This window comes from Lontra canadensis, unplaced genomic scaffold (assembly GCF_010015895.1).
Source record: "Lontra canadensis isolate GAN:19392208 unplaced genomic scaffold, GSC_riverotter_1.0 scaffold9, whole genome shotgun sequence".
Lineage (NCBI taxonomy): Eukaryota > Metazoa > Chordata > Mammalia > Carnivora > Mustelidae > Lontra > Lontra canadensis.
This window is the reverse complement of record NW_022631003.1, coordinates 12,521,218-12,548,119: the sequence shown is the minus strand read 5'-3', so window position 1 is coordinate 12,548,119 and position 26,902 is coordinate 12,521,218. Positions and strand designations below refer to the sequence as shown.

The following is a 26,902-nucleotide window of genomic DNA, read 5'->3' as shown; positions in this document are numbered from 1 at the left end:
CTGAAATTTTCCTTAGTTCCCTTTACAGCAGTTTAAGCTTTACTCATAGATTTGCTTTGCAGAGACCATGTGTCTAAAAAAATGTCTAGGATGGTCATACCTTTGCTGGAATTAGCTCTTGTATATGCTCATGTATAAAGATCAGAGAAGTCCATGGCTGAGAACTCTCTAATAGCAGGTGTATAACTTCCAAGTTACGAAAAATCCTTTTAAGTTTTATCAGCAGTTACGTCATTGTGACTTAACTATTCTGGGAAATACACTATGCATGGTGGTATTGTTGGAAAAGTGCCATTAAAAATATTGATACTTTATACCAAAAAGGACATTAATGACCCAGTTCCTTCCCTCTTCCCCCATCCTTCTTTTGTTTTGTTTTGAGTTCCCTCCCATTTTGTAATGATTAAATTTTAACTACCTCTTGGGGCTATGTAGAATAATAATAGCATCCTTAATTTGATTAATCTTTGGCTAAAATAGAATCTTCTGGACTGGTTTGCTTGGTGGTTATCCTCTGTTATTTTTCTTGTTTTAAGAATGTGAATAGAATCCTTTGATGTTATTTTAGCTTTTTAATGGTTCTTTTTGCCAACCTATGGACTTGCCAGCTTATGTCTTGGGCCACATTGTTGTAGAAAAATTACTTGTGCCTTTAAAACAAATGTATCCAATACTATATACCTATATAGAAATGTAGAGATCAGATTTGGGTTATGAAAAGACTTGAGAAGGCAAGACCATGGAAAAATTTAGGTTGAAGTTGAAAAAGAATGGTGTTTTTTCCACAAAAGAAGGAGGGAATCTGTACTTTGCTTATAGTAGTTGTAGTTGATTTTTCGTAGATAAGTTTTCTTTTAGACTAGATCTTAAGAAAAGAATGTAAACACTGACAGTGGTGTCACCATAACAGTAGTTTTTTGTTTATTCTTAAAGAAATGAGAAAATAAGATTTAAGATAGTTACTGGTCTGTTTACAAAAGGCTTCCGATAAAGAGGAAAAGGGAGCAAGTGTAAAGACACTGTGTGGCACTTTGTGGGCAAATGGTTTTTTTGTGTTATGGTTTATTGTACAACACAAGTTAGTCACTGAGTATTTTACCCTGAGATACTCATTAAGCCCAGAAAGGTTTTTGGTTTTGTATAGTAGTAATCTTTTCTGTTCATATTTCCGTTTCTCATAAATTGGCCAAAAAACTCCCATCACATTTCGTTTGATGAAGACTTAACGACTAAAACTATAAACCTTAACATTGAGATTTCTTATCATCTAAATAAATTACATATTTCACATTAATAAGCCAGGAATATTGAGTGGAACAAATTACACCGGGTACATTTATAATCTTGCTAAACAAATCAGTGTTCTGTTTTATGCCTGAAGCCTTTTGAATACAGACAGTGAGCATCGTCTTTCCAGTCTCTTTAGGAATAAGATGCTACTACCATGTCCGTACTATTATTAAGTTTTTACTCTGCTGTCTTTGAGACCTATTGCAAAAGATAAAAGGTACTTCCTGAACCGAGTCTGTCCTCTTAAGGCCCCAGTCTGATTTAATGGCCTCACTATCCCATGTTTGATCATGCTGCATCATATTTTTCTTTCCTTACCTATCTAGTCAGTCACCATGTTCTCTTGATTGCCCTAACCTGGGTCACTGTCTCTCAGCTGTGGCAACCTCTTACTGAATTCCCAGAATTCAGAAAACAAATACTTAGTTTCTGTGATCTTTGTAAAGCACAGATATGTTCATATCAATTTCCCAACTTGCAAATTCTTTGTCTCAGTTTCTGGTAGAATACAGGTCAGGGGCACCTGGGTGGCTCAGTGGGTTAAAGCCTCTGCCTTCTGCTCAGGTCCTGATCCCAGGGATCATGGGCTCAGCAGGGAGCCTGCTTCCCTTCCTGTCTCTCTGACTGCCTCTCTGCCTACATGGACCTCTGTCAAATACATAAATAAAAATCTTAAAAAAAAAAAAAAAAGAATACAGGTCAAACTCTTAAGCTAAGAGGGTTCCCTACCTCTTCAGTCTACTCCCCCACTTGGACCCCACGCACTTCTCATCCTTTTCCCCCAGAATGCCCTCATTTCCCAGTGAACTCCCCTGTTTAAAATATCCACTGGTCTGGTTTAAATACCCATTTAGTGAAGTCTTGCTTGATATACCCTTTTAGGCAGAGAATTCTCTTACCTGTATACATAGCACTTTGTTCTGTAGACCCTGCTTGACTGTGAGGTAACACAGTCCAAACACTCCGTTTTGATGTTTTGTTTATTTATTTTTTCATTAGCATATAATGTATTATTTGTTTCAGGGGTACAGGTCTGTGAATCGTCAGTCTTACACAGTGTACAGCACTCAGCATAGCACATACCCTCCCCAATGTCCACCACCCAGCCACCCTATCCCTCCCCCCATTTTAATGTTTTAAACTAACGGTTTCTGGGGTGTAAAGGCCACTAAAATACAGTTGTCATACTGCCTTTTTCTCAAATTTCTAGCATGCCCTACCTCTTAGTGTTCACAGTCAAAACTAAAATATCTCTGAACTGGTCATTGAAATTCAAGTGTATGACAAGTTAATATTTTCCTTCATATTTGCCTCCTGTATCCCACCCCCGCCTTTTCCTCTTTGGAAAATAATGAAGGCCCTTACAGGGTAATGAAGGGGAGAGAGTGCAGTTGATTCCGGAGATGCCAAAGTAGAATGGATCAGACTTGGTAACGGAATGGAGAAAGTAGAAGTGTTAGTGACATTTCCCCCAGGTACACAGGTTCCTGTAATATACTGTGCTTTTGAGGCACTGCAGGTGCTTCAGGTTGAACCCTGTAAATAGATGGGATTTTTAAAATAGCAAGTAACGCTGCTTACTGTGTCTACTCCCCTTACTGTGTTATGTGTTTTGTTAAACATTTTCATGGGATAAGTTATTTTATTTGAATCTTAAAAACTTTAAATAGATAATTACTCCCATTTTCAGATGAGGAAACGAGGCACCTAGAGGCTAAATAGCATGACCAGGGTCACTTAGCTAATAGTTAGAACTGGCAGTCTAGGAAATCAGATTAAAGCCTATTCTCTTAACACTTATATTTTCCTGTCTTACCATTTTTTCAATTTAAAACCTTGTTAAATAGGGCATGTGTGTTTCAGATTCTAAGATATATAGCCAGTAGTAAAGCTAATCTCCATACTCCTATCCATATTTACCTAAATTATGTTTGAAATACACAGCCGATCTTTGAGTCACTATGTACACCTATAGAATTACTGCTAGATCTGACAGAAAAAAAAAAAAAACCTGACAGGCTAATTCTTAGGTCATGTTCAAAGAACTCTTGGGAGCAGGGGAGAGTTCTACATAAATTCGATATATTTAGAGGGATCTGGTAGAAACTAATAGGTCATTTTTGAGCCAACATTATTTCTTCTTATTTTCGAAACATGAACATGTTAGACTTTTCATTTTTTTGTCACTTAGCTAACCAGCTCATCCCTTGATTTGGCTGAGAAAGCTAAGAAACAGGTTCCTCTGCATTTGTCATATTACTGATAAATTGTTGTACTATAATTTCTCAGAGACATGATCAAGTACTAAACCGAAAGGTAGTAACTCCAGTAATAAAGCTAGAAAACGTGACCTTAACTTGCATGTCATAGTATATGATGGAATAAGCTTTATTTACTGGCAATATTAATCCATGAAAAGGTCAAGGGAAGAATTTTTTCCTACTTGAGATATTATAAATACAATCAGGTTAGAGAAAATGCTATGAACAGTTTGATCGTCTACAAATTCTATACTTGACAAGATTTAGAAATCTAGTTCACAGAGAAGACTTTTCTCAGCAGAATGTAAGATTGGAAGCATTTCCTGTTTGTCCTCATTACGAGAGACACAACTCAGAAAGTAAATATGGTAAGTAACGTTATTTTAACAGCTTTCTGTTTATTTTGTAGTCCATTGTTAGTTTTATTTTTAAAAGAGAGTGTGAGAGGTAGTGTTTGGACCTCCAAAAATAATTTTTAAATCTGCTCAAAAGTTTTGAATTCTCTCATTGTCTCCCAGCAGATTAGTAACAAGTTCTCCTGACATTTTAGTTAGTTAGTTTTATTTAGGAGGGCAAAGAGAACAAGTAATCCTCTTCAGCTGCTAAAATACTACTTTGGGAGTTGGAGGCGGAAAGGAGAAATCAAATATCGTCTCTTCCAGAAAGTGTTCAGTGGGAGAAGTCACTTGACTTCAGGAACCAGTAGTTAAGTTTTTTACTTAGTCCTTTATTTATAATTTAAGATCACAGAATTTCAAAAGTGGATGGTTCGGGGTGGGTGACGTAGGAAAATAACGAAGATAGGATTACTTTAGTTACCATAGTTTTGGAAATTTTCTAATTTGACTATAACTATTTGGAGACTCTATATGACATATTTTAATGGAGAGGAATTATGCTTTTTGAATGTCACTTACCACTTTTCAAGGATTTGATTCTTACAGCCTTTTTACATTTACTAATGAGGTTGATTAAAAGAATAAATCAGATTACGAGGTTGAGAGCAGGTGTCTCTGGAATCCAAAAGTTGCTGTTTTAAATACTTTTCCTGCTTCAGAGCATTTTCTTTTCTACTGGAATTGCATTCCTACAGGGCAAGTATAAAGACTAATTTTTTTTTTTTTCAAGATTTGTATAGTTCATTTTCAGCTGAGATTCTTGACATTTGTCAGTAATTGATGTGAACTCAGATGGCGGTTTACATATAAAAGGTAACTTGTTTGTGGTCTTTTATTAAAGATCTAAACAGTTCTTTCCTTTGCTGGAACTGAATTATTAATCTCTAGTCATTCCTTGATTCAACAAACATTTCTAGACCAAACTGAGGAAAAAATAAGGGAGTACTGTGCATCTAGTTGATGATAGTAATGACTAACACTTAAAACTCTTATAGACAATATATATTCTTACTTAATCTGTCCATTAAGTCTGTGAAATTGGTCTATGTAGCGTTGTCTATATTTTACACACTAAGACACAAGCCGAGAATAAGTGCCTACCCTCTGGTAAATTTCATAGGTAGTCAATTCTAGGGTTCCCTTATTTCCAGATTCCATGTTTTACCACCCTGGGCAAGAGAGGACCTTGTGTCCATCCCCAATCTTGAGTTAGTTCAAAAGACCTTACTTGTACAAAAGCAGGTTGGACTAGCATGCCAGAACTAAGAAGAAAATATGGAAAGCCTTTGCATCTTGCCTCAGTTGAATACCCATTAGGATCAATGGATTTTCCCACGTGAGAGCAGCCTATGAATCTGTAGGTTGCCCTGTATTTTCAGCCCCTTTATTTTAGTTTTATCTATATTAAGTTTGAAAGATAATAATCCTAAAATGTCTGTAATATGAAACTACCATTATGAAGTTAGGGGGAAAAATTTACATTATCATTAAATGTTAGTACCAACATAGAATTATATCTTTTTTTATAATAATTAAGAAGAGGGAATAATATAACATTAAGATACTTTTAAAAGTTCTGTCCATATATAATTCTTCAGAACCTTGGTATATGAAATAGTACATTTTGGAATTGAAAGAGACCTTAGAGATCATTTAATCCAGAAGTAGAAAACTAGTGACTCACAGTCCAGATCATACCTTACATAGATTTTATTGGTTTTCACAATATTCACATTTTTTAGAATTTGAATGACTTTAGCTGTATAAGCATTCATTCCCCTTGGCCACAATTCACACTATTCCCTAATATTAACACCTTGCAGCTTCAGAAATTGATGTCTCATCTAGGGCAACTCTGTGTACAATACTTCACCCTTCCCTGTTCCCTCATTTTCCAAACAAGGAAACTGGAAATTGAGCACAAAGTGGTTTATCTCAAATTGTATAACTTTTTAAATAGAGCCAAGCATCTTAAACCTTAAGATAATGTTCCTTTCTACAATTTGTTGTCTCTTCTTAGAAAACAATACAAGACAGTATATAATCAAGTGCTGAAGTATTTGGTGTGGGTTGTCAGAAAGAGAAACTATCATTGTGGGCTGGGACAGTTAAGAATACTTTAGAAATCTTTCTTGACACTACCCTTATAAGAATTGCATTCTAAGTATTTGCTAGTCAGAAACATTCTATCCTGATCTGTGTATGTAGTATTCTTGCTACATAACAGTGGCGGGGGTGGTGCTGGAGATGGGATTGTGAATGTCTTTCCCTATAAAGCTGGCAAAGGAAATGACTGTGGGGCATTTTGTGCATATTGAATAATGGTACCTCATAAGACCACCTACATTTAGATTGCTCCAGAAATCCCATTTTTGCTCCTGGTAGGAGAGGAAGAAGGGGTATTTTAGCCATGAGCTCTCCAGTGGATTCTAGACAGATCTCTGTGACTTTCCCAAATCCAAATTTAACTTTAGCTACAAATTAACTGGCATATTACCTTACTAGAGATGTTGATTTGAAAATAAAAAACAGAATAAAGTCAAATGCTAGAAACTTTTTTTTGAAAACACAAATTCAGTCTATTGAAAGGGGGCTTTGGGTACTGAGCTATACAGTTGATTCCTGAACAACGTGGGGATTAAGAATCAAATCCACATATAACTTACCACCCCAAAACTTTACTAATAGCTTACTTCTGACTGGAAGTCTTACTGATAACATTGATTAACACATATTTTATGTCATATATATTGTGTACAGTATTATTAGAACAAAAAAAGCTAGAGGAAATTATTTTTAGAAAATCATAAGAGAAAATAGATTTACAGTACTAAACTGTTTTATTTACTTTTTCTCTATATTTTATTTTTTACTTTTCATTAACATATAATGTATTATTTGCCCCAGAGATACAGATTTGTGAATCATCAGTCTTCCATAATTCACAACACTCACCATAGCATGTACCCTCCCCAATGTCCATCACTCAGCCACCCCATCCTTCCCTGCTCCCCCAGCCGCCCTCAGTTTGTTCCCTGAGATTGAGTCTCTTAGGTTTGTCTCCCTCCTTGGTCCCATCTTGTTTCATTTCTCCCTCCCTTGTACTGTATTTTTTTAAAAATCTGCGTATAAGTGGACCCATGCAGCTCAAACCTGTGTTAGAGGCTCACCTGTATAGTACCTTCACCTTAACAGAAGTCCTTTATCACCATATTGGTAAGATGATCCCTCCGTTCCCACAGTCCCCTTACCTTACTTTTATTTCTTTTCTCCATAGTGTTTATATCACTTCTAACATGTTTTATATTGATTTTGTGTCCCCCCACACCCCATTGTAAATTCTGAGGACAGAGTCTTTTGTTCACTGCTTCATTCCCATTGGGTAGAGCTGTACCTAATATGTTGTAGGCACTCATTATATATTGATATTTAATATTAAATGTTATAGTAATGTTGGTATAAGTCATCATTTCTTAGATTTTTTTTTTAATCTTCAGGTACTAGCACAGCTCTTGGACAAGAGTAGGTCTTCAGTAAATGTTAACACTAAGTAAAAGCTATGAGTTGTTTGTTTTTTTTTAATTCCAGTGTAGTTTTTTTTTTTTTTTTAAGATTTTTATTTATTTATTTATTTGACAGAGAGAGAGAGAGAGAGAGAGAGATATCACAAGTACGCAGAGAAGCAGGCAGAGAGAGAGGGGGAAGCAGGCTCCCCACTGAGCAGAGAGCCTGATGGAGGCCTCTATCCCAGGATGCTGGGATCATGACCTGAGCCGAAGGCAGAGGCTTAACCCACTGAGCCACCCAGGCGCCCAGTGTAGTTTTGTTTGTTTGTTTGTTTGTTTGTTTAATTCCAGTGTAGTTAACAGTGTTAAATTAGTTTCAAGTATACAATATAGTGATTCAGCAGTTCTGTATATTTGTCAGTGCTCATCAAGATAAGTGTATTCTTAATCTCCTTGACAAAAAATACAGAAACACTAATTTGAAGGGACATACACACTCCTGTGCTTACTGCAGCATTAGTTATAGAAGCAACCCGTGTGCCATCGGTAGATGAATGGATGTTAAAAACTAGAACTGTGTATATAGTTTGAAAATATATATATGCAAAACTGTATACATATATATATATAGTTTTTTGAAATACATCTATCATTTTTTTATGCTTTATTTCCAGTGTTTTTTAGAATTACTCTTATGGTTCATAATTAGGGTCAGTAATATTTGAAGTTGGGTCTGTGTTAGGTCTTATTAATGAAAAATACATGTAATACAGAGTGGTAGATAAGTCACTTACTTGCTTTGGGATATGTATTTTTATATAGCAAACACATTTAGATTAAAATTTTACTGAATTTTTTTTTCTGACTCAGAAGTCTCTAGAATTTTCTCAGAATCATAGCATCCGTGTGTGTGTGTGTGTGTGTGTGTGTGTGTGTGTGTGTGTGTGAAAATTCCAGTTCATTTCTGGTTGATGAAGTACTATCTTGGATATATTTACTGAACTTCATGTAGACTATGATTGCATCTGTTTCCTCAACTTTCATTTCAGGCAATTACAAAGCAGCCCGTGAAACCTGATTTGGCAAGGAGCCCTAGAAGGTTTTGTTTTCTTGTCCCTTCATGTCTTTGCTGTGATTTTCTTTGAGACTAGAAATAAACAACTTCTTAAATTAACTGGGGAAAAAAAATGCCAGTAAAACTAGATCTGTAGAGTAAATGGAGGAAGTTGTAGAAGATAATAATAAAATAACCTTTTAAAAAAGCTAGTGAATAGGGTATCCAAGTGTTCTGCAACAAATACAGCAAAATCTAAGATCTGTCAATTACTTTCATTGATCAGGAGTTGGTTTAAGTCATACAAATTTTAGAAGCTCTATATAAGTAATTAAAATTAGAAATCTTTACATGTAAATATGTAATTCCCAAAATTACCCTCCCCCAATTCTTTTAAGAGATTTTTTTTTTTAAGATTTTATTTATTTATTTGACAGAGAAAGAGATCACAAGTGGCAGAGAGCTAGGCAGAGGGGGGGTGGGAAACAGGCTCCCTGCTGAGCAGAGAGTCCAATGTGGGGCTCAATCCCAGGACCCTGAGATCATGACCTGAGCCAACGGCAGAGGCTTAACCCACTGAGCCACCCATATGCCCCCCCTTGCCCAATCTTTAATGCAACTTTTACCTCCCCCCAAGTATTTCTTATTCAGTTCGTTTATTAAACCAATTGGTTTACTTCATCTGTACTCTTAGATTGTTGGAGAAGTAATGTGAATCATGCTTCATATTTATAATTGTGTAAATGCCTGCTTGTTGTGGAAGTTACACTTTCTTGCTAATGAAGAAGTATAAGTCAGAAATGGCATTATTGGTAAAACCACCATGCTCAATTTGTATATATACTACATTCTTTACCTGTTTAACTACCTGAAGAAAATAAGGATCTGAGAGTACCCCATTAATTAATGACTTAATAGGTAACTTAATAGATTAAAGTTTCGTTCAAATGCAGATTATTTTAGGCATATTATTTTTAATTAACAATTCTTAACTTTGCTTTTAACTTTCAGAGTGCACCTAAATTTTACAAATAAATGCCATTATTTACAAGGAATACCACAAAAAAAGAACATATGTAAACCAACCAAAGCCCATGACCTGTATTACAAAGTCAAACTAGAATGTTTCACAATTGACCAATAGCACCATAATTTTTGGCAGTGTTTAACCAGGACATTCCCATTGCTGATGACATTTTCATTTAACATTTTCTCATGGTGTTGCCCTTAATTTCCTGAAAATTGCTACGATTTCTTTCAATGTAGATTTTTTTTTTTAGTTGATTGTGAAATGTTTTTAACTGTACTTCCTATTTCTTCCAAGTGGCAGTAAAACCACACCTGGTTACCAGATCTCTTAGTAATTTCTAATATCAAGTACTCTAATTTTACTTTGTATCCTTTCTTGTGTTTTAATCTTTATTTTCTCCTGAAGTATAAGAAGGTAAACCAGCAAGCTTTTCAGAATACAATCCTTTGATTGTGGCATACCAGTTAAAGTACTTAGAACTTAAATTCTTTTTTACCCTACTTATCTTTTCTTTCTAGGTAGACTCTTTGGCATGCTAATTAATATAAATTTTGCTTTGACAATAGAGAGGAAAGTGTTTAAAATTTCCTATTTACATTGTTAGAGTAAATATTGTCAGTATTTATGTTGATAATTCTTCTGTAGAGCACTTAAAACAATGTTTAATTTTGTAATTTTCAATAAATATCTCTTAGCCCTTTTCAAGAACAAGCATACTAGTTATTAAGGTTTAAAAATAGGATTAAAAATTGTTTCTTCTTTTAAGCTTGCCTGTTCGTTTTATTTAAACATGCACTGTCACCAATAGTATATTTATCTGAAAGATACTTCTCTCTGCCGGCATAAGTATTATAATTACTACTCATTGTGAGTTGAATGACTGGCTAAACTTGGTGTTTTTTGCATTACTAATGACCACTGTATAAAAATGATTGGGGCACCTGGGTGGCTCAGTCATTAAGTATCCACCTTCAGCTCGGGTCATGATCCCAGGGTCCTGGAGTTGGACCCCCCACATCAGGCTCCCTGCTCAGTGGGAAGTCTGTTTCTCCCTCTCACTCCCCTGTGTAACTTCTCTTGCTTGTCTCTCTGTCAAATAAATGAATAAAATATTTAAAAAAATAAAAATTAAAATGCTAATGATTATCAGCATTCATAGATGATAATAACATGAGCTAATTACAAGACAACTCCACAACTCCTCTTTTACTTTCGGTTTCATTTGTATATTTTATAAATTGTTCATTAGTAATAAAACTCTCAGAAAAAAAAAATAAAAGTAGAAGAAAAATGATCCCCCACATTATCACATATCTGTTTTACACATTCAAGGGAATTAAAATTCATTTTATATTACAATCTCAGGATTTTTCTCACTGTTCCTAAAGTGTGCTGAGATTCTCCCTAGGCTGTCAAAATTACAGTCTGCAAAACTTGAGGTATAGTAAAGTTAATTGACTTGTGTAATTAATATTAAGGATCAGAGATAACACCAATATTACAGAATTTTTTGTGAAATAATCTGTTTTTTAAAGACTTGCAAGAGGATTATTTCCCAGTCTTTCTCCCTGAACTACATCTTTAAATGATTCAGAATACTGATATGTACTTAGCTTTTTCCTTTTGTATTGACATGGGAGGGAGGTTGTAACACATTCTAGTTGCAGAGATGTTAAAATGTATTCTTTTAAAGGTTTTGTTTATTTATTTGACGGAGAAAGAGAGAGTATGTACACAAAGGGCAGGGGAGCCTGATACAGGGCTCAATCCCAGGACCCTGCAATCATGACCTGAGCCAAAGGCAGACAACCAGCTGAGCCATCCAGGAACCCCTAAAATGTCTTTTTTTAAGTGCCTCTTAGATTTAGTAGAATATGGTAGTAAACTTTTATAGAGTCTACAGCTAAAGAATTATAATATAGTTCAGTTGATCCAAACTGGTTATAGTGACAGGACGACTAAATACGGTTGGAAAATAGTTTTAGCCTGTATATTCTGTCTCTGCCTACCTAGAAGATACTTCCTCAGACAAAAGCTGGACTGCAGTCTCCTATTTGTTTTCTTTCTTACATGTTTTATTGAGCTAGTGGATATATAAGAGTAGAGCAGCGATTCTCAGTTGTGGCTGCTGGAGCAGTACCTCAGACCACTGGTCCTATTATTATTTAAAAAGCTCTCTTTTGATTGTTACTATGTGCAAGGCACCAATGACTCTTAAAATTACTGCATTTCATTCCTTAATTTATTGAGCATGAACTGTGTGCCCCAGGCACTGGTTCATGTTCTAGGAAATAAAACAAACAAAACTCCCTACTTTTCCTGGAGTTTACTTTCTTGTGTATCTGCCTCACAACTTTATCATGTAGATATTATTGTTTCCATTTTCCCTATAAAGAAGGTGAAGCTTTTAATGGTTTCATGACTTGCCCAGGGTTATACAAAGCTAGGATTTGAAACTTGGGTGCTGTGAACCACTATGCTGTGCTGTCAGTTGTCCCTCTTAGGATTCTGTGAAAGAGAACAGTTTTCTCAGTGTCTCAAACAACAGTTATCACAATCCCTTTGAAATTCTGATGTAACTCTCCCCATCAAATTTGTGCCTGAAATTTTAGAAATTCAGACTCTCAAGTGCTCATTCGTGGGCATTAAAGAGCACTTGAGCAGGAAGGTCCTGCCCACAGCTCACAAATACGTAGATGCCAGCACCTTTTCCCTAATGACAGACATTACATTACTGAACAGGGTTATCTTTTCTGCGAAAACTAGATACAACCACAGAGTCCTTTTAAAAACAGAAATAATGGCCATTCCTAGTCAGTCACTGAAATTGAAATACATTATTTCGATCATAGAATCTGTAAACAATTTAAAGCTGATGGTAGTAGAAGGCACCTATTTGAAAAGCAGATTTTAGTCCAAATCTTAGCTATCATACTGCTGTTTGTTTTGTTTTGTTTTAAGGAAAAAAATACCCTTAGCCTTGTTACTTACCAGGATTTAGATAAAAATATTTTAGTTTTTTAGACATGTAAGGAAATACTGATAAAAATTGAGTGACTTTGCTCAGTTGAATTTCCTTACCCCAGTATTGCTTGTTACAAAATTTCTTATTGGCAAGTTACATGTATTTTCCCACCACTTTTGGATTTGAAAGTTTATTAACAACTTTATCATATTTCTCTACCAAAATTTTAAAATTTCAGTTCTAAATTTCCTATGACCATAGGGCTCTCTGTAATAAAAGTTATTGTTTTAATTACTAAAATCAAAACAAACAGACAAGCACTACTTTTTTTATTTTAGAGAGGTGGGGAGAAGGATAGATGGGGAAGCGGGAGATAGAGAATCCCAAGCAGCCTTCCCACTGAGCGCAGAACTCAAAACAGGGCTCAGTCTCAGGGCTACCTCCCCTGACACAAAATGCCCTGAACTGAAATCAAGTGTCAGATGCTCAACTGACTAAGCCACCCAGGTCCCGCAATAAGTATTATTTATAATATCCACAAGCCAGAAATAATCCACATGTTCATCACCTGATGAATGGGTAAAGAAAATGTCATGTAGCCATACAATGGGTATTTTCTTTGGATATATATATTTTTTTTATCATAAGAAATAGAAGGAACAGATTATTGATGGAAGCAATAATGTGGATGAACCTGATTCTAATTCTAGCAACAGGTAATATTTACTATAGATAAATGAAGCAATTGGGGAAACAGGTCTCAGTGATCTCACTAAGAAATGCAATCCCGTAAATGTTTAGTTTTTACAGTATATTTTTAAATGGTAATTTTTATGTTAATCATTTGTGTTATTGTTTTCATTTTGGGATTTTAGTAACTTTATACAGTTGTGTGTCGTCACTACAACCAGTGTTAGAACACTTCCATCACCCAAAAAAATTCACTTGTGACTCTATGTAGTTAGTCCACGTCTACCTCCAGTGGAGAAAGGGCAGGAATTGTTGGGTGCTCAAGTTTTCCTTGGAGCAGCATTATGGGACAGATTTTGAATCATTGTACTCCTCTTGCTTAGTAAACATGGAACATTGATCCTTCCTGTGGCTCTTCTCTTTGCATTATATAAAATGTGTCCTCACTCATAGGCTCCCATTTCTTAGAATATAAAGACGTTTTGTTGTTCTTTCTAGCTTTTTCACTTTGTAAGGGTCTTTTAAAAATCTCACCCATTGTAGATTTCTAAATTGCTAGTTTTGTTTTTGTTTTGGGTTTTTTTTTAAAGATTTTATTTATTATTTATTTGACATACAGAGATCACAAGTAGGCGGGGGGGTGTTGGGGGGGTCGGGAAAGCAGGCTCCCCGCTGAGCAGAGAGCCCGGTGTGGGGCTTGATCCCAGGATCCTGGGACCATGACCTGAGCCAAAGGCAGAGGCTTTAACCCACTGAGCCACCCACGCACCCCTAAATTGCTAGTATTTTTTATTTCAAGTTTCCCATTCAGGTCTGAGCCCAGTTAACATAAAGAACAAACATGTCTTTCTTTACCTCAGCTATTGGGTCTACCACAAAATATATTTTACAGTTTCCTGACATCTATTTTTATTTTGTTTCATATCAAGTCATTTTTATTTTGCTTACAATTTTAAATCTTGACCAATCTACCTTTAAGAAAGACTTCTAAAATAGTGTAGTTCCTAAATAGATTCTTGGTCTCTCAAGACCAATTTTTAAAAATATGCTGGGCTGTTTGAGTCTGGTCTTTCCTATTCTGCTTTTAACCATTTTTCTTTATAAAGAGGAAATTAAGTAATTTGTGATTAAGTTGAAATTCTGAAACAAATTTGTCAGTCTCCCTGAAATTGAAGAAAATCCTCACTATAAATTCAATTTAATCTAGACTCATGTCTAAACTCTGTTTCTATAATTCTGCCTTTTAAAGAGGCTAATATAATTGTTCCTTTGCTGAGAAACCTTTAAGAAAAGTAGTTCATTTCAGAGGTAAGGGGAAAGAACAAAAGGAATAGGATTGTGTGGGTAGTTTAGAGACAGAATAATTCAAGGAGAGTAGGCTTCCAGAGGTTTGAGCAGGGGGAAGTAAAGAAAGACTATCTTAGTCATTTTATTTTGAGGCCTCGGAATATCAATTAAAGAAGTTGACTGTTGATTGTTATTTTGTCTCATAATTTTTTCTGTAGTTGCAGTTCCTCTTAAGCTACTAATTTTGGCATTTCAGAAGTTGGTCATAAGTCTGGTTAAGTCACACTTGTCAATATCACAGTTTTTGTCATTTGCCGATGTAAGTACAAAAGTCAAGGTTATATTGGGAGCTTATAAAAAAAAAAAAACACATGAAGTTCTTCCTAGAAAAGGTTGTGGCTTTGACAAATAAAGCAGCCACTAGAGTCAAGAAAAGGGGTGTCAGGTTAATTAACTGGGAAGAGGCACATTGGGAACTTTCTGGGTGGTAGAAGGGTTTTAAATCTTAATGAAGTGTGGGGTACCTGGTTGGTGTAAGCTTCAGTGTGTGCAACTCTTGATCTCAGGAGTTGTAACTTTGAGCCCTGTGTTGTGTATAGAGATTACTAAAAAATAAAATCTTAAAAAAGAATCTTAATGAGGGCTCTGTTTATGGTTGTTACTTGTTACTATGACTACAGAACTGTCATTTCTTGATTAAGTAGATTTAGAACCTGTTCTGGTGGCTGCTTTTGTCCCATGGCCATTGACCAGTTCTTTCTTTCTAGGATGGTAAGAGCTTTGTTATTATTTCCCTAGCCATGAAACTTTTAGGATCTTCTTTCTCTATCTTTCGTGTACTGAAATTTGATGGTAATAAGCCTTGGTATGGGTTTTTTCTTTTTGGTTTTGTTTTGATTTCCACTATTTCATCTTCCTGAAAGCCATCGTTTTTCAGTCTGGGGCTCATACTCTTCAGTTCTGTCTCTGATTTCTAACCATTTTCAGACTCTTTGTACCTCCCCCACTTCAGGAATAGATATTTGGTCCATTTTCTCGGCTAACTCATTTACCATTCATGTATCCCAGGGGTTGGCAAATTTTCTCTGTAAATGCCAGATAGTAAATATTTTAGGCTTTGTGGACCAGATGGCCTATATTATAACTACTAAATTCTGCCATTACAGCAAGATAGCAACCACAGATTCTACACAAATAAATGGACATGGCTGTATTTCAACAGAACTTTATGTACAGAAAGAGGTGATTGACTGGATTTGTTTGCATACCTTTGTTTTATCCTGTTTATCTTTACTGGAATATTGCTTAGTGAAGACAGGAATTTTTTGTTCATTGACTGTATATATCCCCACACTTAGTAGGCGCTCAACTACTTGTGACTCAAAGTTACAGATAGTTCAGGAAAGGGAGTTAAACATGCCTGTTACTGCCATCTTATAACCAGTAATATACCCCTTCGTGCTGTTTTTCAGCCCCCTCCCTTTTTTTTTTTAATAGAGCAGATACTTTATTCTGTTTGAATTTAGGTTAGGGCTGAAAGTCATGTCAGTAATTCTGTGGTTTCTTTCTACCTCTGATGTGGTGTAAAGAACCCTACCAGTAGCATCCTTTTAGTAAGTCTGTTTATCGAATGCGTATATTGGTATGGTAGAGTAATCATTTTTTTAAACTATTTGGTTGAATATCTAATTTATATAAGAAGCACATGAATACCAAGATATATTACCTAAGAATTCTCTCTCTCTCTTTTTTTTTTCCTTATAAGGTACTAGCTTTTGACAAGTTTGCACCATGCGTGAGTATAAGCTAGTCGTTCTTGGCTCAGGAGGCGTTGGAAAATCTGCTCTGGTAAGTCATTATCACCGTACCTAAGCTATTCATTGCAACACATGTTCTTTTTCTGTTGAGTTTTAGGTTTTGACTATTTGTCTTCATTTATTTGTTAAAGTGAAATCTCAGTGATTTTAGAGGCAATGTATTTTCCTTGTAATTTTAGTCCACTTCTAGTCGGACCTGTGTAGATCATGTTGTTTCTGGTCTGTTGGTTCCAGACCAGCATGAGATATGCCAGAATACAATTTGGGCTAAGCATAGAGAGTGGGAGCATATAAATGTGTGTCCATCTGTATTTCTGAGCCAGGTAGGAATGAATTTTGGTCTTTCTTATTGTGACTTGGCTTATATGTATTTTCTGAAAATATTAAATAAAGCTTTTAAAAAACCTTTTTCCAGTACAACCCATGACTGTCCAGTTTTCACATTATTTTAGCAGCCATGCTTTCTGTATCAAGAATAGTGTAGTGGGGGGGGAAAATAGTGTAGCAATTGGGAACCAGCTGGCTCAGTGGAAAGAGCATGTATCTCTTGATCTTGGGGTTGTGAGTTCAATCCTCATGTTGGGTGTAGACATTACTTAAAAATAAAATACTTTAAAAATAATAATATAGTGAGGAAAAATGACAGTTTGACAGTAGTGGCTGGGGAAGAAAAGAAACTTAAGGAAAATGACTTGATGAGTAGTTCAGTTTAATAAAGCCCCAGTGTAAAACAGATTGACCATCTCACTCAGCCACCTAGCACAGAACTTGAAGTTTGAATCAGACTGAGAAATGTGTGCAGTGGGGCATGAGCTGCTTTGTCATTTGTAAATATATCCAAAATGATGAGGTGTCTTGAAGGTATGTACTTATGTACGCGAAACAAATAGCCTGTTTCTAATTAAAATTCAAATTTAAGCTGTTAAGACTGAAATAGAAGACACTTAAAATTTTGCTTAAATATGGGACCTCTGGATGGCTCAGTAGGTGAAGGTTAAACGTTGGACTGTTGATTTCAGCTCTGGGTCTTCAGATAACTCCACACCGGGCATGAAGCCTGCTTTAGATTCTCTCTCTCCTTCTCCTAAAGCCCCTCCCCCCATTTTTTCCTCTCTAAAAATAAAATAAATAAATTTTAAATATATGAGCTCCAAAGTTAGAATTACCTAATAGGGAGGATAGTGATTATTAATGTTTTTAAAAAGCTTTCTAAGGTAATTTACTCACCAAATGCATACATTAAATGTAGTAGTGGTTATATTTTCATCAATGGTATAACTGGCTATGTGAAATCAATAGTGCAAAGCATACAGATTTGAATTTCTTGTTTTCTTTAAGTGTAAATGGTATACTTTTTTTTTCCAGACTGTACAGTTTGTTCAAGGAATTTTTGTTGAAAAATATGATCCTACGATAGAAGATTCTTATAGAAAGGTATATGTTACTTACTCTAGAAGACTTTTGCTTTTGACTTTACTATAAATATAAGTTCTTAGTTTTAGCTTTGTAATTGCTGAATGTTGTTTACAAAGTTGGAGGAAGAAACAAGAGTTTATTTAAAAATTAGTAGGAAAAAACACTTGATTATTTCCTGGTCTTGTTTCTGTACCAGTTAATGAAAATCGTAAAGCACTTGCTCGTATGTGTTCTTTCTCTTTCTCTCCCTGCCCTCCTCAGAGAATTTTAAGTTTATCCCGACCCTAAAATTGTAATTTGACACACAAACTTTAGAATTGGGCTATCCATTTCAAGTGATAGTTGTGTCCCTCCACCCTAAAGACCACCAAAAACTGAACACTGTCAGGCTCCCCTCTTTTTAAAGTATCACTGCTCATAATAGAGTTGTTTCTATGTCCACAAACACAACATGTGACAATAAAACTTAATATGCAGACATTTTTAATTTAGGGGGAGAGTTATCTCCCCACCTTTATGTAACAGCCTGTTTGACCCCTGCTGCTATGTAGATACTGTTTGTATTCTTCCCTTTGTGTCCGCAGTCTACCAGAGAAACTGGAAAGCCTTGAGGCAGTATTACTTTTTTCTTTCCGAATCTAATTCTAAATAACTTATTTTCCAAGGAAATGTTAGGTGCAAAGGGGTCACTAGGATACATAACGTATTTGCTGGGTGTCTTTTGCTTCTTTGCTACCAGAAACGTTGTTCCAATACGGTGAAGGGGATTGTAGTTATCTAGAGAAATGAAGGTATATCTAAATAAGGCGTGGCAGTGTTGAGATACACAGAATGACTTTTGATCTTATGGAAACTAGTACTGGTTTTAAAGAATTTTGAGCTATTTTGAAATCATTTCCTCCCCAGAATTAAGTTTTGAGTGATTCACACAGAGCCTGGATCTTAGAGGTATCCTTATGTTGAGAACACATGGTTTTTGCACCTAATACAATTTGGGGGTCAGTGGACCTTGATTATATAGCTATTTTTTCTCCTGTTCTATTCAGGTATTGCATAAAACTAGTTGTAAAGTTACAGTAATCTCACTATTTAAATATCATACTAGTTTTTATATATAATAAGGTACTCTTTTACACATTAAAGAATGACGGTATATTTTAATTTTTCCTCCAGCAAGTTGAAGTAGATGCACAGCAGTGTATGCTTGAAATCTTGGATACTGCAGGAACGGTATGTAAAACAAGTATCAAAGTATGTGCACAACTTCTGTGGTATTGACCTTGTAAATGCTAATACTCTATAGACAAATGCTCATTAAACTTATTTAAAAGCCTACAACTTGCATTAAATCTTACAGCTATTTTTCTTATTCTCTTAAGTTCTGTGTGTGTGTGCTTTGTAATTGCAGTGGGCCATTTACTGAAGAAATAAATAGAAATTTGTTTGAATGAGAGGTGCTTGGGTGGCTCAGTTGATTAAACAGCTGCCTTCAGCTCAGGTCATGGTCCCAGGGTCCTGGGATTGAGCCCCGTCTTCAGGCTTCCTGCTCAGTGGGGAGTCTGCTGCTGCTCCCTTTGCCTCTGCCTGCTGTTCTCCCTACTTATGCTCTGTCTGTCTCAAATAAAATCTTCAAAGAAAGGGGGGGGGGAAATTTGTTTGAATTAAAATTTCAGTCTCATAGTACTTTAAAAAATATATTACGTATTTTAGTTAATGTGGAAAATACTTCAGTAAACATTTATTTCTCAGTGGCTTTGTGGAGTAACTTGAACAGTATCTTTTCTTCAGAGTATTTATAAACCAACTAGATTTGTTGGTATCTGAAGGTGAAGGGAAGATTTATTCTGGATATATGGTATTCATTCATGTTTGAGTACCTGATACGTGCCATGGACAATATTCTTACTTGTAAAGGTTCACAGTCTAGTGAAGGAGGAAAAGTGTGAGGAAATGGTAAGGTATAGGTAAGCGTGCTGGTAAGCCCTATAGAGCTAGAGTATTGTGAACTAGCTGTGAGTAACTTGGGAATTCAGTTTTGGTACCTTACATATTATATATTAAAAAGCTATCTTTTAAATAGCTTTTGGGGAAAGGATATTTGTTTCCCAGTTAAGTATATTTATTGCACATAAATCTGCTTTGGTTGTATCATTGTTAAATAAAAACTTGTTTCATGAAATAGTTTTTCAAATCACATCTTGCCACAGACTATAATTTTAAGAAATGTTACATAACACTTCTGTATTCACTGAGCTCTAATTATAAACTTAAAAATTGTCAAATTAACTGTCAGAACTTTATTGTTTTTTAATGATGCTTTCTTTCTACTATAGGAACAATTTACTGCAATGAGAGATTTATACATGAAAAATGGACAAGGCTTTGCATTAGTTTATTCCATCACAGCACAGTCCACATTTAATGATCTACAAGATCTGAGAGAGCAGATTCTTCGAGTTAAAGACACTGATGATGTAAGCTGAGTTCCTAATAAATATATTTTATTTCAGACTCTTAGTGTAGTGATATCCAATTTAAGAATTTCAGTTTAAATGGAATTTAAAGTTCATGTGTTTTGGGGACGGGGATTTCAAACGATTTTTTCCTAGAAGGCAAAAATAAATCTTTACAATTTGTGCATATTTTCAAATATATATAATGTGGAAAGTGAGAAATAACTTTCCTGTCTCCTTAGCCTGTGTAAAATAAACGTTATACCCTTCCTATTTTTAAATAATGTGTTTGGTGGGGCAGAAGGAAAGATGTAGGTGGCAGATGTTACTAATAGATGTCTGGGTATATTTCTGGTAGACCTAAGAGCCTTTCTAACAAGAATCAAAACTACATATGAACACATCTCAAGCAACTGACAGAAGAATAACATAATAATACTTTTAAAAGGAAGTCAACCAGTACATTAAATTCTAACATTAATTTGCATGTCCCTTACGTGTACCATAATGGAGTTTACCCTGTATCAAACTTCAGAAGGATTACTTTAATTCCTTATCATACTATAGATAGCAGTGGTTCTCAAAATTGATCCTGCATCAAAATCACTTGTAAATCTAGTTAAAACAGATAGCCAAGCCTCACTCCCGGAGTTTCTGATTGAGTAGGTCAAGAATACTGCTCAAGATTTTACATTTCTAACAGGTTTCCAGATGGTGTTGATGCTGCTGGGGACCAGGAACCACACTTTTTAAAAATCACTGTATTACGTATATAATTTAATTATAAGCAAATATTGTGAGGTTCAGAGGCATCTGTGGGAAATGTTGCCATTTCTTAGACTTCTGAAACAGGAGAACTTTGGGGTATTCTCACATATTTATAGCTCAGTGACCATTTCTCAGTTAGTAAATATTTTCTACTGTCTCTGATACTAGTTTTCTTCTTCTATCAGTTACATTAAATAAGTATGAATATAAAATTCTGTGTCTATTCCTAAAAACCAAAATTCTTGATATTCCTAATTTGGATCTTTTTCCAAAAATTCTCTAGAAAGCCATCCTCTAAATGATTAATGGGAATTTTCCAGAATAAGTATTATTTATCTCTATCGTGTCCTTGTAAAATAGACATCAAATGATTATGGTGGTCTAAATATTTAATAATTTAGGATGATTTTACTTTCTGGCTTTTTAATATATATTATATGAGAAACTAAAAATTCTACTTCAGGGCTTTCCAAATTTCTCCTTTTTGTGTCATGAAATGGAGAATGATTATTTGATAAATGCATGTCAGTAAACCAGAAAACTTGAAGTTGATTCACATCCCTTAGACTTTTAAAATTTTGAAATGTATTGGCTTTTCATAGTAATACCCTCTTGTAATTTATTTTTTAAAAGGTTTTGTGTTTTGCTAACTATATTTAGTTATAAATCCATTGGGATATAATTTTAAGGGTTTTTTTTTCCTTTCTTAAAAGTAGATCATAGCTAGTTTTCTAAAAATTTCACATGAAGGATTCTTAACAGGCTTTCATATTAAACTATAAATTTTATTACTTATTCAATATTTTTCTCTGGCATATAAAGTAATTCTTAGGGTTGACTCTTAGAATTCTTTGGTTTTGCCATAAGAGATTCTTAATCTCAGGAAACAAACTGAGGGTTGCTGGAGTGGAGGGGGTGGGACAGATGGGGTGGCTGGGTGATGGATATTAGGGAGGGTATGTGTTGTGGATGGCACTATGTATTGTGTAAGACTGATGAATCACAGATCTGTACCCTTGAAACAAATAATACATTATATGTTAATTTTTTTTTAATTCTTCTGTTTTGAATTTATATAGCATACTTACTTTTTTTTTACCCTCACAATTTTTTTGTATTTTTAGGTTCCAATGATCCTGGTTGGTAATAAGTGTGACTTGGAAGATGAAAGAGTTGTAGGAAAGGAACAAGGTCAGAACCTAGCAAGACAGTGGAACAACTGTGCATTCTTAGAATCTTCTGCAAAATCAAAAATAAATGTTAATGAGGTATGGTGAAATACACTTTTAAAAACTCGATTTGAAATTCAGCATTTAAAATTAATGAAAAATAATGTGTGTGTATTAACACAGCCTTAGGTTAATGTTTGCTTCGGGTGCTTTGTTGATCTTACAGACAAAAATCTTATGTTAATATATGTATGTTAATAAGCAACAGTGCTAGAATTTGCTCAGAGAAAAAAGAAGACTGGGGCACCTGGGTGGCTCAGTCAGTTAGGCATCTCTTCGGCTCAGGTCATTATCCCAGGGTGCTGGCGTCAAGTCCCGCATCAGGCTCCCTGCTCAACAGGGAGTCTGCTTTTCCCTCTACCCCTCTTACCCGCTCATGATCTGTCTCTCAAATAAGTAAATAAAGTCTTTAAAAAAAGAAAAAGGAAGACTGGACAGAAAAAGGTTAGGGGTGGGAAAGACAGGATTAAGTATTCAGGTGTATATATGTAGAGATGAAGGATGTTTTATAAAAGATGGAGACAAATTTAAGAAGTCCTGCATGGTTCTTGCCTTGAAGGGGCTTAGTTCCTGTGGTAGGGTAAAGATAACATAGGGAAGATTTGAAGAGTAAAGGATTGTTTTCTTTGAATGATGTTAAATGTTCTAATGAACGACAGTAAGATCTCTGCTGCTCCTTAATTCAGTTCTTATTTTAAGGAGAGAAATTTTAGCCCTCCCAAAAAATAAAAGTATTTGGCAGTTATATGACTACCCGGTTTTACTTACTCCTTAGCTGAACAGAATATTTGTTGGAGTTCATATATATACATGGCATTCAGGTTTTCATTTTATTTTTTCCATTTTTTTGTTTTTTGGGGGTTTTTTCCTAATTAAAAATACAACCAAAAAAAAAAAAAAAACCCAACTCTGTTTGCAGATCTTTTATGACCTAGTGCGGCAAATTAACAGAAAAACTCCAGTGCCTGGGAAGGCCCGCAAAAAGTCAACATGTCAGCTGCTTTAATATATTAGATGCATTGTAGCTCTGAGCCAGGTATGTTAATTTATCTTTTCCTCTATTTTTATATTCTTTTCCTCTAACTTTTAACCTCAGCTTCATTAAGGACACTCTTTCAAGAAAACAAGTATAAAATGTTTTATTGTTCTTAAAAAAAACAAACAAAAAAACTGAGATTACTTCTCTTTAAGGTATCCATGAGTTAGAATGCTATCCTAGTAATTAAAGTAATTATTTCCTATATATATCAGCATCAAAAGTAGGGTATTTCACATAAGTGAATATTCTAGGTAAGTTCATCCAATATATACTTAAGCCCCATTGGGACACTGGTTTGTGCTGACAGTACAGTGATGAACAAAACCAACCTTCTTGCCTTGCCTTAAGCTATTCAGGTCTAGTGGAAGAGTTAGACAAACAACTGAAAAATACGATAAATGAGGGATAGACTAAGTCCAGCACAGTACTGGTAATAAGAACCCCTGACACAGTTATCATATGCTAGCTAGCACTCTTAACTATTGTCCACATATTCATTGAATTCATACAACAATCCTATGATGCAAGAACTATTATTATTCCCATATTACATATGAGAGAACTAGAGCACAAAAAGATTACTACTTGTTCAAGCCCTGCAGTTAGTAAATATAGGAGCCAAAATTTAAATCCTATGATCTGAGTGCATGGCTCAGAATTTGAGTGATGAACTGGCTCCCAAGCCCATGCTTAGTCATTATGCTCTTATGGGTACTACAGGAGCATGAATAACTGGAACCCCAAATTAGATGGAAACTGCGGATTCAGGGAAAATATGTCAAAGTAAAAGACATCTAAGCTGATACCTGAAGAGTTGTCAGGCCTAGAAAACCACAGAAACAACTCAGAGATGAAACAGCAAAGAAAAACTGAACATACAACATTTTTATATGGTTTTTGAAAACAGTCATATTAAATGATTTAATACTTGTAAATCAGATCAGTGCCTGGTACTTGGTAAACCTTCAGCTGTTAGCTGCTGCTCTTTGCCAACAAGAATGGCTTATTGCTCCTTTAGCATTAAAACTATATTTTACTCTACCCTTATTCTGGGAGCTTGTAGTGTTTGTGGCTCTCCTTCTTCCTGTGTTAAATGGCCCTCTACGGTAGCACACTTGAATCTTCGAGAGTTTGTCCCTACTCTCCATTTAAGGCTTTCTGTTTAGAGATACATGCTCTCATTCCTGATAATCCTCTCAATCCTTACCACATGCCCATTCCTAGCAGCACACGTGTGTAAACTCATATACTCCAATCTGTCCTATTTAATTTGCCACAGTTGGTTTGCTGGGATTTAGAAAATTCACCAAACTCATTCAGACTGAGGACTTAAAGCTCAAGGCATTTATGAAAATTGCCTCAGCAGCCATATCAATATTAACATTATTTCTGGAACTTGCAACAAGGCTAAATCCCAGAAAAACAATAAAAAGAAAACTTTCTTTAGCCCAGGAATGTATGCAGAAAATCATCCAAAGTAAATAAATACTTGGCAGACAGTGAGTTCTAATTTTACCTTTTTTTATATTGCTCACAATTTTTTGAAGTTTAATTACATAGGATTTTCGTATAATATCAGCTTTTTCTAACATCCATCAAGTTGATAGAATTTGTTTAAATATGAAATTAGAACGTTTATAACTGTCAACTATAAAGAGCTATCATGAAATAAATTATTTTTTGTCTACTTCTCTGAACCAGCTTTGTAGCCACTCTTTCTGGAAGAGTAAGGAAGAAAGGTCTTGGTTTTCAGATACTAGAAACCCTGATTAGATGTACATTCTATACTTAAAATGTAATTCTAGGATTGGAAACACTCATTTTGTTAATATTGCTATCTTTTTTAATCCTAATTCTAATAAAGTTGATCTGACCTAAAATATTAATGTGGTGTTTTTTTGGTTTTTGTCTTTTCTGCTTTGAATCTTTGGAAGATAATACACAGAAATTTGCACTAAGGTGCCTTCCCTTTCTGGATCTAAAATTTAATTTGACTGACTTTCAAGAGGGCAGCAAAGTAGATGAAGTCATTCTGAAAAGATGAAAATGTCTACCTATGCTTTACTTTGCTATGAGTTGTGTGGTGCATTGTCATACATTGTCATGAATGTAATGACAAGAGCCTGTATTATATTCATTTCTAACACATAAAACACTGTTGCTTTAATGTGTACCTATGGATCTGTAGTGTGCTATTTTCAACCCATGTTTTCAATTTAATTTTCTCCTTTCAACAGGTCTGAAGAACTGTTGCCCAATTCAACAGTGCCAGCATTCCAACTTTGTTAAACCTACCAACATCTTAAATGGACTTTCTGTGGTGGTACCCTTTAAGAGGCGGATGAAAGCTACTACATCAGTTTGCACATTCTGATCACTTTCCAGTATCACAAGAGAGATTTTTACTTATATAATAGTCCTAGAGTATGCAGCTGGTAAAACCAGAGGCTACAATCCAGTATTACTGCTAAGAGACATTTTTCATCCACCAATGTTGTACATGTATGAAAATGGTGTACTGTATACTTTAACATGCCCCATACTTTGTATTGGAGAGTACAATAATGTAAATCCTAAAAGCACCACTATTTTAGCATAATAAAAGAAAGTCCAAAGAGCTCCTATATAGACTACTCCAGATAACTTCGCTTCTTTGATACTTGTAGCTTATTGTAATTTTTTTTAAGAAATTCAAGGTCATTATCATTGTATTGTACAAATAAGCGCTTTGATTAACACAGCTATATAGTTTTTTTTAATTTTTAAAAAAAACCTGTGGAGACAGTGATCTTGTCTTTAAAATATGATAGTCCTTTCAGTATAATGTCTTAGATTAAAGACATTGCCTTTAATATCTGTTGGGAAGGAAATGTCCAGACTTTTCAAATCTTTTATTATATGTTTCCTTTTTTGTTTACATAGGGAACAATGTTTATAGTTGTGTGTACAGTGGGGGTCTACAACAAGAAGTGTATATTTTCAAACAATTTTTTAATGATTTAACAATTTTTGTAAATCATTTTCAGGCTTCTGCAGCTGTAGATTCTCACTGTGAATCCCTTGCTTGCTCATGCATAAGTGTATTTGCAATACCAAATATACAGGTTTAGTATTTTTGCCTGTTAGTGGTTGTTTCACATGTGTAACGTTTTGGTTGAGATGTTAAATGGTGGACGAGTACTGTGGATGTGAATGTGGGAAGTAATTTTAATCATGTGTAATTGGTCACAAGGCCTAAGTTGCAGTAACTATTGCTGTTTTATTTAACAATGCCTTGTTGCTTTGTATGCATTAACCGTTTGGGTGTAAAGATTGTGTGTCTATCCAACAGGGAGCCACAGTATTTAAATTGACCAACCTAATGTTACAACTACTTTGAGGTGGCCAAATGTAAACTAAAAGCCTTAATTAAAGTGGTGCAATTTTGTATAACTTAGCATCAGTAGTTCAATAAATTTGGATTGCCATGCAAGGGCTTGCATTATAATTACTTGCCACTTGAATGTTTTGTGTAATGTTTAACAGTGCTAGCAAATAAATTTGGGTTTAACTTCTTTTTAAATGTAATAGGTGCATTTTACATAGTGTGGTTTCATAATTTAACATTTGGGCAAGCCAGGTTGATTCATTGATTACAGAAATAATGAAAGATATCAGATTTTTCCCCCAGTATTATTTGAATATCCACATACCCATCTT

The 26,902-nt window shown here is 35.0% G+C and overlaps 1 protein-coding gene across 3 annotated transcripts in view; it reads left to right on the top strand.

Annotated features, from left to right (window-relative positions):
* RAP1B (RAP1B, member of RAS oncogene family) overlaps positions 1 to 26,765 on the top strand; it is a 43,825-nt gene extending 17,060 nt beyond the window's left edge. The window contains exons 1-8 of one of the 3 annotated variants that reach the window (XM_032854872.1): positions 15,319 to 15,723; positions 16,247 to 16,329; positions 17,664 to 17,732; positions 18,888 to 18,944; positions 20,048 to 20,188; positions 22,060 to 22,203; positions 23,084 to 23,200; positions 25,441 to 26,765. In XM_032854872.1, the coding sequence (XP_032710763.1) occupies positions 16,273 to 16,329; positions 17,664 to 17,732; positions 18,888 to 18,944; positions 20,048 to 20,188; positions 22,060 to 22,203; positions 23,084 to 23,170 (555 nt within the window). In that variant the 5' untranslated portion in view covers positions 15,319 to 15,723; positions 16,247 to 16,272 and the 3' untranslated portion in view covers positions 23,171 to 23,200; positions 25,441 to 26,765. Of the gene's footprint in view, positions 1 to 15,318; positions 15,724 to 16,246; positions 16,330 to 17,663; positions 17,733 to 18,887; positions 18,945 to 20,047; positions 20,189 to 22,059; positions 22,204 to 23,083; positions 23,201 to 25,437 lie in introns of those variants that run through there. The other 2 variants (XM_032854873.1, XM_032854871.1) reach the window with 2 other exon arrangements.
* Positions 26,766 to 26,902: the final 137 nt, after the last annotated feature.